Source organism: Hevea brasiliensis, chromosome 3 (genome assembly GCF_030052815.1).
Source record: "Hevea brasiliensis isolate MT/VB/25A 57/8 chromosome 3, ASM3005281v1, whole genome shotgun sequence".
NCBI classification, from domain to species: domain Eukaryota; kingdom Viridiplantae; phylum Streptophyta; class Magnoliopsida; order Malpighiales; family Euphorbiaceae; genus Hevea; species Hevea brasiliensis.
In genome coordinates, this window is record NC_079495.1 from 11,607,513 (window position 1) to 11,619,389 (window position 11,877).

At 30.3% G+C, this 11,877-nt stretch overlaps 1 protein-coding gene across 1 annotated transcript; it reads right to left on the reverse strand.

Annotated features, from left to right (window-relative positions):
- Window positions 1–4,490: 4,490 nt before the first annotated feature.
- On the reverse strand, window positions 4,491–10,156 carry LOC131178628 (short integuments 2, mitochondrial). Its single transcript, XM_058143878.1, has 8 exons — window positions 9,863–10,156; window positions 9,677–9,781; window positions 9,496–9,573; window positions 7,950–8,091; window positions 7,743–7,813; window positions 6,970–7,066; window positions 5,527–5,744; window positions 4,491–4,789 (listed from the first exon to the last, which is right to left on the reverse strand). Exons 1-8 carry the CDS (start codon window positions 10,025–10,027, stop codon window positions 4,538–4,540), a joined length of 1,128 nt encoding a protein of 375 aa, XP_057999861.1. The 5' UTR covers window positions 10,028–10,156; the 3' UTR covers window positions 4,491–4,537.
- Window positions 10,157–11,877: the final 1,721 nt, after the last annotated feature.

Consider the following 11,877-nt stretch of genomic DNA (forward strand, 5'->3'; position numbering starts at 1 on the left):
TTAAATTTTAATATTTTTTTTATAAAATTTATTAAATTTTAATTTAATTTTATAAAAATAATTATGATAAAAAATTAAAAATTTTTAAATTAAACTATTCATCTCTCAATTATTTTATAAATAAAATTATTTTATTTTATTAATTTAAAAAAAAAAAAAAACATGATGTATAAAATGATGCATTCAGTTACCCTTTTTGCCATCAAATCTTTTCTTTTTTTTTTATTTCTTCTTCACTAATAGTCATTAGTTAAGTAATTTTATTTATAAAATAATTAATAAGTCAGTAAATTAGCTTAAAAATTTTTAATTTCTAGTTACAGTAAATTTTATAAAATTGAATTGAAATTTATTGAGTTTTTTGAAAGGAATTAAAGTTATGAAATACTCATAAAATTGAGTGATCACGTGTGATAATTACCGTATATTCAGATTATACTAGACATATCATCTTCATTAATATGTTTCCAATTAATATCTAGCCGAATTCATTATGCTATATGTACAAAATTAAAATTAAGGAAACCAATTTGTAGTATATATCTTAAATTGTTATAAAAGACAATTTCATTGCATAATAAATTATAATTTATCACTAATAATTTTATATAAAACTAAGTTAAATTCTCCGAAAAATTAATACACTAAGCGACTTTCAATGAAAATGCCTCTTATGAAATGCTATTAACGCTTCCCTCTTTCTCTTCTTTTATATCTTTAATAAGGCTTAAAATACTTTAATGCTATTTTTATTTTTTATTTGTCTCATTTTAATATGCTTATAATAGAAGTATTGAATTATTAATAATTCAAAGTTCGAATTTGAGTTAGAGTTAATTATATAAAATATATATATATATATATATTTATATATTAACTTAAAATTAAAATATAAAGTTTATAATAATATTTAGTAGGAAAAAATAATATAATTTTTATTATTTATCAATTATGATAATTATCTACAATATTATTTTTTAAAATATTTGGAATTAATATTTTTATTTTCTAATTATTATGATACAATATTATAGAAGAAAAGAATATTTTATATTCATCAATATTTAAATAAATAAATAAAATTTTTTCTTTATTAATTATATAATTACATAAAGTTTATATTTTACATAAGCATTTTCATTTCCTTTCATTAAATAGTTTACAATTATTATTAATATTAATAAGTTTAGTTAAAATTGACAAAGTAAAAAATAAAATAAAATTTTAAAAAATATAAAGTTAAAATTGTTTTTTGTCATTAGGCCCAATATAAATATATACAACTTCGACTTCATGACCCAAATTACCCCAAAATGGCAAAATTTGTTCAACATATAAACTTTTTGTCATTAGGCTCAATATATATATTCGTCCAAATTATTTTTTGTTAATTTGTTTCTGTATGAGCTAGTTTATTTGTGAAAATTTCAAGCTCTATTATTATTATTATTATTATTATTATTATTATTATTATTCTCAAATGCCTCTAGCTTCTTGCAGATAGCATATCCTACTTTAGTGATAAATAAGAAATTTTTTATTAAAAGATACTTGTAGTAACAATAATGTAACTGACGAAATTTGATAATTAAGTAAATAATTTTTTTATTATAATATGAAGTAATTAAAATAAAAAATTAATGTAATTATGCTAAATATTAAAAAAATTAACATGATTAAAAGAGAGACTCTACCTTCTCCCTATAAATTTTTATCCTTTCTCATTTTTCTTGTCTTCCTTTCTTTTCTCCTTTAGATCACTTTGGATGGCCACGGATCAAATTTTTCACTAGTGACTACTCCCATTTTTTTTTTATTTTAGTTTTTTTAAAATAAATTCTATTTGTGTCTATTTGGAATATATTTGGATTTATATCCACGTATTTGCATCCGTTAAGAATGAATATAAAATTATCTCTCTAATATCGGAGTCTTGTTCTCACATTGTTAAATGTCTTATCTCCCCTCCTCTTAATGGGATTTTGTTTTGTTTTTATTTTATTGCAGCATTTGATAGACTTTTTGACAATTCAAAATATAGTTTGTATCATTGACTCTTTTTGCTTAGAGACTTTTAGGTTTTTAAGTACGGTGATGATCTTCTATCAATAAAGCTTAATAGTGCAATTTATTTTTCCATTGAAATTTGAAGGTTTAAACTGTTCTACAGATCACACAGAAATAATAAATTTCCAAAAGTACAATATAACAAAAAGTTTTTTTTTTATCATCCAAAATGTGAAAAAAGGAATAATTACTAGCCAAAAGGTTATTTTTCTCCACCCAAATCATCTCTGAACAAAAGTTTTCAATTGTCCATATTTATAGTTTTTCTTATGAGAAGATTACGGTGTACTTATATTTTAATATTTATTAATAAATTGCTAATTTTTCTAAAAGTAACAACACAATTAAAAAAATCAATTAATGTAATTAAAAAAGAAATTTTAGAAAATTAATAAAATTAGGCTGTATATATAGAACATTTACATAATTAAACATAGAAAATTGTTGAGCCCATAATCTCCAACGAGCTTGATTTTGATGATAGTAAAATTTAGTTAAAATTATTTAACCTTTTATACACCGTGTTTAAGTTACTCTTGTAGGGTATGCTTTGCAAATACTTAGGAGAAAGGATATTCAATTGATGTTGATGAACCAAAAATAACACAAGATGAATAAAAACCAAGGAAGAAATATAATAAGTTTTACATTTGTAGGCTTAATGTACAAGGCGAGAAATTATAGACAAATGTGTCCTATTAAGAGATTAATATTAAAAATCAAAGCTTTGGAAATTATTTTTATATCATCTGTAAGGTTTTTTATTGCTCAAAATAATTTTCACAAGTGTTCCTCAAAAACTCAAAGTTTTAAAGTGAACAGAAGGCAAAAACTTATTTTAGTTGGCTAGTTTTTAGAATTAATTTTGAAGCATTCGAAACTAGTTAAATATTTTTCATGTTGTTTTCAATTTTAATAAATTACTTTCACTTGATAATATTTTTGTCATATACATCAGGATTATATCTTTAGTTTGCTACCATCAACAACTCCTTTTTAAAACCAACTTTCACAATTTTTGAGAAACTAATGGCTAATTTTTAAAATTTTTCTAGCCGTTGGTCATCTTTTTTAATCACAATAACCACTTTAAAAATGTGTCTATGTAAGATTTTATTTACTACCTTTTCAACTAACGAAAGGGCTTTAACTTTTCGAGATTAATTGAGATCATTTATAAGTTTTCATTCAATATTCTCTCGTTCTCTCATTGGCATATCTTCTCCCTTATCTTAATCGCTTTTTATGTTTGTATTCTTAAGAGAATGAGAGTGATTCTACCAAACTAATTACCATTTAAGGTTTTTCAAACACTCTTGAAGCTTGGAAGTTTGCTCGAGTATGATGATTACACTCGTAAGAGGTCATCAAGCATCTTGTGAAGTTTTTGGGTATTTTGAGAAGAGAAAAGATCTTGTAAATGTTGCAAGCATTCTTGAAACTAGTGAAATTGTAAAAGACTCATCTCTTACCCATTGAAAAGAGAATATGGTAAAGAGCAACTGCCAAAGAGGTTTTTAGAAGAGTCGATGTAGGCTAATGAGGATTGAATCACCGTAAATCATACTATTTAATCTTCCACTCCCCATCCTCTTAAAATTTCGAACACTTCATTAACTTGTGCTATCTCGTATTTGTTGGAATATTGCTATGATGTGTTAAAGTTGAGCTTGATTGTGTTGCTAACTCTCTCGAGTAGTTATTGAAAGAAGGTGCCTAGATTATTCAAGTTAATTTGCTTCCTAGAGTACCAAGTCATTTATTGTGCACATTCATTAAAGCACTTAGCTTCTACATCGTTAAGCTTACATTGCATATACATTAGTAGTGCTTAGCTTTAATTTTTCATAATGTCCAATTTACCTCTCTTGAGACAACAAAAATAAGCATAATTAGGCTAATTGTAGGATTAACTAAATTATAAAAAGAAAACAAACCAAATTAACATTTAAGTAAAAGAAATTAGTTTATTAAAAAAATAAAATCAGAAGAAACCAAAATAATTAAAATAAGTATATAAAATTAAAATAATTGAAAAAAAAAGAAATCAATGCAATTAGACTAATTACAAGAAATTAATATAATTAGAAAAAGGAAATGAACAATTTAGATAAGTAAAGGAAATTAATATAATTAAAAAAGAAAAAGTAATTAAATTCCAATTTTTTTATATAAATCATTTTTACTTAAAAAATACACTATGCACATAATTTTTTTTTTATCAATAATTAGTTTCACATTCTATTTAATTTTTATAACACAAATAATTATTTGTTTTTCTTAAAAAATATATATATATATTTTGGCCGGTTCAATTACCCAACCTGCTATGTAACACCAGAATCTAAACCATACCTTACAGGGAATACAATGTTGCAAGCATGGGTGATGTTGCAGAGTACGTACAGCACCCTATAAAGCGCTTGAGAAAAATTAATTGATTAATTAATTAAAGGAATTCCAGAAGATCTTATGGTACAGAGTTGACCTCAGGGACGTCATCAAGGATGAAGGGGCCTAGCTTGCCTGTCCTGAACAGAGTAAGAAACTTCTTTGATACCATCAAACGAGCTTCAGATGTCTTATGAGGTATCTTCCATGCCTTCTTTAGCACTTCAAACTGCTGTTCTATAAGATTCTCCAAATCATTTTCATCCTCCAAACTGCCATTGAATTCTGCCAGTGTTTTATACAATGCGCATTGGACTTCAGTCACAAGATCCTGCAGATGAACAAGAACAAAGAAAAAATATTAAGAAGTGAAATCAATAAATAAAGGTAATAAAGAGTTGGCCTTTGTATCCCATTTGTAGTTTTGGTAGAAACAATTTATAGAGGAGTACGAGTAATGCAGACAATAATGGATTTGAAGCACAGAGATCTATGAGAAATTTTAAAACCCATCACCCAATTATTATTCAGACAAGATAATTGAGCGAAGCCCTTTAATATAAATTGCATGATTTCAAGAAGGGAATATGAAGATTATCTAATTTTTATTTATTTTTGAGAAGAAATTCAAGGATTTTAAAAATAAGAATATTATACATATTTACTATCTCACTTCATATTAGCAAGATCATTATTGACCAACATTCTTTATTCCGTAAGTTTTTAATGCAGAAGAATAAAAGAACAGGGAAAGAGGGATTATGTCTTATTACTGTGCATAACTTATGATGCCAGAAACTTCAAAACAACTGAAACAATAAATCAAATGCAAAAAAATGAACCACAAATACCTAACATGATACAGCATCTCATACAAGTATAATTATTTTGACAGTGACAAACCGTTACAGATCATACAGCAGCAGAAATAATATTAATTCATAAGGACTGCAGAATATGATTTGGAACATAAGCAAACAATGAGTTACACTTTAATTACAGCATTAGTCATTCTGTATTACACAAGACAGATGAGAGAGAGAGAGAAAGGGAGAGAGATCTTATCACCTCAATATACAACACATCTGACATATTTGGTGGTTTCTTCCTCTTTGGCAGAAGATCCTTAAGATTATACTCATGTTTGTCCTGAGCTTCATATCGAATTCCTTCCATTTTTCTGTTATTCCAGTGTCTCCAATGAAGTGGACTGCCCCGAGTATTTAAAACAGCCAACAGGTATTGAGCAATGCGCTCTTCACCTACAACAGAATCTTTCACGGATCCTGCATATTCATTCAAATATTTTTTTTTTATTTAGACAAAAATACAGTAGACCATGAGAATAATCATTGGATGGTAGCATATGAGTAGATGGAAGTTCCCTGAGGTTAGGGCTTGCTTGTTTATTATAGAAAACAGTTTTTGAATTCCATTGCAGTTTTAGGGTGATAAGAAGGCCAATGATAATGGAAATGATTGTGGTAATGCCAAGATTGGTCATGTGGTTGCAGTAGTTATAATGATGATTAGTGGTAACGGTGGTAGTGTTAGTGCTAATGATAGTAGATTAGGTGTGCTCAGTATGGTGATAGTAGCGGCAATACTTGGTGATGGTAGTGCCAATTATGACAATATGTTCTGATAGGGTCAATGATAACCCAAAAGTTATGTACGTGTTAATGATGGTGCTGCCAATGGTGGTAGAGCCAAGTGCATGGTCGTGATATGTGTGCAACGGTGAAAACCCCCATAACAGGAAAGCTGCATTTCAAAAGAGAACCTATTTGAAGTAGAGTTTCAGTTCGTCAGTTTACAATTAGTATCAAAGTAAAAACTGAATCTGAGCAATCATCAACTAAATCAATAAAATATGTCCAAAGAGACAGACAGCAGACCAATGGAATCAAATCCATTTGATCAGTTCTGAATGGGTTAACCCAACTTTTGAAGAACCATACTTTTTGGGGAAAACATCACATAGGCATTACAAGTGCCTAAAATATTGCAAATATGGATATTTTATCAGCCAATTCCACTATGAGAAACAAATAAAAACACCTGTATTCTACATTCTTTTTATGCAAGTATGCATTATGAGGTAAATGAGAGGAATATAACGAACTCTAACTTTACTGCAGCTGCGTAGGCCTCCCCAAAACCAACCCCAGAAAAAGTACTTGAAAATAATATTTGAGTTGCAACACTGCATGGTATCAACTACATTTCCACAGAGTAAGTAAGCTTACCAGAATTATTTTCCATGTAATTCATTTTATCCCCAAAATAACAAAGCAAGCCTAACCATATCAAAACTTTCAGAAGATATTGAATGCATCATGTGATTCACATTGTAATTCATTTTTCCATAAAATAACAAACAAGGCCCAACAAGATCAAAAAATTTTTAAGTTGTAGAGATCTACATTGTTATTCTCATCCTCATCAATAAATAAACAAATAAATAAAGGTAGGTTATTTAATAGAATGCCCAAAAAAAAAAGCTTAAACCTGCAAGAGCTAGCTTTAATCCTGTTTCAATATCTGGAATACTGGGTACTAATACACCTGGAGTGTCCAGAACATATATACTAGGCTGATGAGCAATCTGCACATCAACAATAAAAACATAAGAATCCAACATTTAGTAAAGGAATATGAACAAGACGAAAAATCAGGACCATTATGACTGAAGCAAAACTAGAAATATTTTCATCAGCAAAATAAAAAAAAAAATAAAGAAAGAAAGAAATGAAAACAATGAAGAAAGAAGTAAATTAAAGACATGATTTAAATTTAGAGAGAGAATATAATTTAACATACAGCTAAAACAAGTCAAGTAACATATATTTTAAAAAGCCCTGAGGAATAAAACAGGCCCTCCAGAAGCTTGAGACCTAATTTGGCTGCAAGAAATTTGTATACAAGTTAACATATCCAAGAAATGTCTTGACAGACTTACATTAAATGCTCAAGGAGTCAGCCACATAGGTACAAAAATAATAATAATAAGAAAAGAAGGGCCACTGACATGACAATATGAAGGTTGTGCCAATGATTTGCTAACCATTGCAGAGAGAATAGCTAATGGCAATACAATCATACTTTAAAAACTCCATAAGAGAGTGTTTATGCATGCTTTTGCGGACATGTGTTTAGACATATGTGCTTGGAAATAGGTAGATCGATAGAAAGATGTATACGCACAAACTCACAAAGACATGCATGCATATACCGAGAGCAGTAAATTCTATGATGAAAAAGCATAAAATGAATAACTTCACCTTGTATCCTGCAATATCTTGAGTAACACCAGGCAATGGGCCAACTGTAGCTCGCTTCAATTTCTCCTGCACTATGTAGAAAACTCAAACTGTCACTATCAAAAAGACTTCAATATCATAATTACTAGTAACTGAGTTGTCACACCAAATTATGGTTCATTTTCTGAAGGGATGCTACCTTTACTATCACCAATAGTAACAACTTACCGGGAAAATGAGAAGATGCTATTTGATGGATAGAATTTATCAAAGCTGATTTCCCAACATTAGGAACACCAACCACCATAACAAGGAGAGTAGGTTCCCTAGAAATTACCTCCTTCAGCTTGAACTCCACAAGTTCAAGAAGCTTTTGACATGGGAACCACCAAATGGGAAAAAGTTGAACAAGAATGGAATTATATAAGCAAATTAGCAAAGGAACTCAAAATAAATTTGAAGAAATCAACAGGCAGAGAAAATAAAATATACTGGAACAATTGCAAGAGCAATTAATTACAAAGGACATGACACGCTCATTGTTAATGTGAGTAGAGGACTATATCTAACAGGTATAACATGTGCTGATGAGCACATAAACTGAAAAGGTATCATCATCTCAAACTTCTAGAAATGTGATGCGGAGCTAGTAAAAAAGTGGAAATACTTCTACCACAATGAAGCAATTTCATAAAAAGGAAAAAAAAAAAAATTTTTAACAAAGTCTTCAAGGCAAAAGTGCCCACTTGCACAGCAGGATACAAGCTGCAGTTTAGATCACTGCTATGAACTTGTTTAACCAGGGGCAGGGTTTGTTCATAGATGCAACAGTTGTATAATTGATATGCACTCTATACACATTTATATTCAAATCTCTTGCACATCCCAAAAGACCTCCACTCCACGTCTCCACCAACTTGCAAAACTTCTTTGTTTCCTCTACTATTTGAAAATAAGTAGCCAATTTCAGTTTCCTCTCATTTGGCATATTATGTGAGCCAGTTTAGTTGGGAAAAAAGAGGAAATAAAGCCTTAAAAGTTTTGTTCTGCTACATCAATTAATGTTCATAACTCATTATTCAAGCCAGCATATGCTACCATAGACTTATCTTTATATGTTTGTAAATGATCTGCATCAATTTAGGAGCAATAGAACTATAGATATTACTGCCATTTTTATCAGGGCAACCTACCAATAAAAAAGTGAAATTCAAAAAATGTTCGACCTCCAAGTTCATTCTAGTTTCTTAAAGGGGTTGAATAGGTTGAAGCTTTCTATCTGAAATTTATGATTTTCTAACCTTAACGTTTTGAACTTCCTGCTGGTAAGGTATGTGAGCAGAGCCAAGCATGACATCTAAGAATGGTTTTGACTTTTGAATAAACAAGTTTGTTTGATTTGAGGGTGAAAATGAGTCTGACAAGTGCTGCTGTTTTAAACCACCTTTTAGTTTGGCTGCACAATTTGTGTCCAAAACATTAAAACTTATAATCATTGACACCAGATAGAACATGCTCTCTTTTAGTTTGGTTGCACAACTCGTATATAAAACATTAAAACTTATAATCATTGGCACTAGATAGAACGTGCTCCACTCAAAACTATCACACTAGTACGAAAAATCAAGACTTTCCAATCTCAGAAGCAACTTTCCTATCCTTCATTCCTCAGAAACTAAGATCATAATACAACACCAACAGTTGTAAAAATAAATAAATAAAAGAACAGAAGATTATGGTTTAGTTGCAAAACATGGATAAAATGTCAACTAACCTTCTTAACAGAACTCTTGCTGTGGGCATTTATTGGAATGCAATCCTGGTTGCAAGAATCGAAATAATTAACCCATTTCTGTAAAAATGAAGAAGATATAAGCATCATCATCATCTTGCGAGTTCCCAAAATAAAAATAACAGAAAAGAAACCATTACAAAGAAAAGGGAAGAGTATTCACATGCATTATGTTAGGATTGGCCAAATCTTTCTTGTTGAGAGCAATCACGCGGCGTTTGGAGGATAGCTGAGGCTGTAAATCTCCATGTGCAGAGGATAAAGGAATCTGTTCAATACAGAAAATAACTCAAACTTAGGGGAGAGAGAGAGAGAAAGAGAGAATTTTTCTATGGAAGTATGTACGGACGCGAGAGTCGCGAACTTCAATGACCAGGTCGGCGAGCTTTAGACGAGTTCGGATAGCGCGGGTGGCAGCAGCCATGTGTCCCGGAAACCAGTTAACGACTCCACCCTCTGCGTTGAAACCCATCTCTCCCAAGCCCTTCTTCACTAGACCCTTTAACCCTCCCATTTACACTCTCTCTCACTCTCTCTACCAATCAATCAGACTCTGTGTACTGTATAGGTCTTCTGCTCCAAAACGCTAAAACCCTATGCTGTTTGTTTCCACGGAAAATGGTTTACACTTTCAGAGCACGGCACTGGCCCGCAGCTCCCCCGTCTTCTTTCTTTGAGGGCCATTTTTCTAGGCTCAAAGCTTTGATCCTTTGAAGCCCATATCCTAATTTTGGAGGGTCCTTACTCCTAGGGCTGAGCACAATACGGTTCAAACCGAAAAATCGAACCGAACCGATTCAATTCGGTTCAATCGGTTCGGTTTTAAAAGTTAATCGGTTCGGTTCGGTTTTAATTTATAAAAATTTCGGTTATTTCGGTTCGGTTCGGTTTTGAAGAGAAAAAAACGAACCGAACCGAATAGTGATTTATATAGTCAAATAGAATTAAATCGAACCGAATCGATTTTTGAATTAATTTATTTTTATGGAAAATTTATGAATTATATTTAATTTTATATATATTAATTATTTAATTTCATTGATTAATGGTTATTAGGTTCAAACCAAAGTTAAAATTAGACCAAATAACTTGAAAATCAAGTCTAAATTAAAAAATCAATCAAAAATCAAACTGATCGGTTTAAACCGAACCGAACCGAATTAAAGCGGTTCGGTTTGATTCGATTTTTCACTAATTTCGATTCGATTCGGTTTCTAAAATTAGCGGTTCGATTTTGATAATTTAATTCGATTTGGTTCGATTCGGTTTGAACCGATTGCTCACCCCTACTTACTCCTCTTCCTACTCTCCTCAGTTTTGGGTTCAATATTCCTCAACTGTGAACCCAAGTCTCTTTGTTCTAATAGGCCGAACCCAAAATGGCAGAGTTTTTTATTTTTTTAACGGATATTTCATTGATGAAATATGAAACACATGGCCCAAGCCCACTAAAAGAAAACAATGTTACGTTAAATCAACCTAAACTCATGCAAAAAGGACTAGAGCAAACGAGGCCCTGAACGACGTCCATCTCCGAGATTGCCTGCTGACGAAGAAGCTCCAATAACATCACACCGCACAACAGGAGAGCCTTCTGACACAGGCAGGGCATCCCACAAACTCAACTAAAGAAACACTAAATCCTAAAACTCAACTAAAGAAGCACCAAACCCCATCCAAAGGAGGGGTACTTTGACTCTAAAAGGAGATTAAAGGAAACTGGGAAAAAGAAAAGAAAAGCCAGCAGAGAAGCTAAAGACACACTAGTTAAGGAGTGAGGTAGGGGGAGGGTCGACGGCAGACTGTCGGACATCCCCTAAGAACAATACTAAGGTCATCCTTTTAGAGAGAAGATGGAGAAGCTAAGAGAATAGACATATGCGTTAACTGGATAGCCAATCTTAAATTTTTTTTTTCTTTTTTTTAAGCAAGTAAACTATTGTCTTCAATTTAAAAATAGAATTAATGACTTTTTTTTTATTATTTTTGATAAAATTAATGACAATTTAACTAGAATTTTATTGACAGAAATTATTTTATATAATTATTAAAATATTAAAAACTAAATTATTTAATTTTAAAAATATAAAAATTAAATTATAAATTTAATTAAAATTCAAGGACTATATTTAAGTTTATTCTTAATTAAAATATATAACTAAACTAAGAGTAATTTAAAATAAATTTTGGGTGAATTCACATATTAAAAATATAAATTAAATTAAAATTTGTGTAAAATAATTTATTGGGTTACCCTACCATTACCATCCCTCTTAAACCACCTTATAGGCCTGACGCTAAGACTTTAAAAGCATTGCCTAGCATCACATTTATTCCCATGTGAACTTCTGCTTTTCCTTTGAA

Excerpts from the sequence above, each read along its gene's own strand:
- LOC131178628 (XM_058143878.1), bottom strand. The coding sequence starts at position 10,027 with ATGGGAGGGTTAAAGGGTCTAGTGAAGAAGGGCTTGGGAGAGATGGGT. Across the intron at positions 7,067-7,742 it reads AAGATATTGCAGGATACAAG|ATTGCTCATCAGCCTAGTAT; the intron begins GTGAAGTTATTC and ends GTTGATGTGCAG. Across the intron at positions 5,745-6,969 it reads ATTAAAGCTAGCTCTTGCAG|GATCCGTGAAAGATTCTGTT; the intron begins GTTTAAGCTTTT and ends ATGAATATGCAG.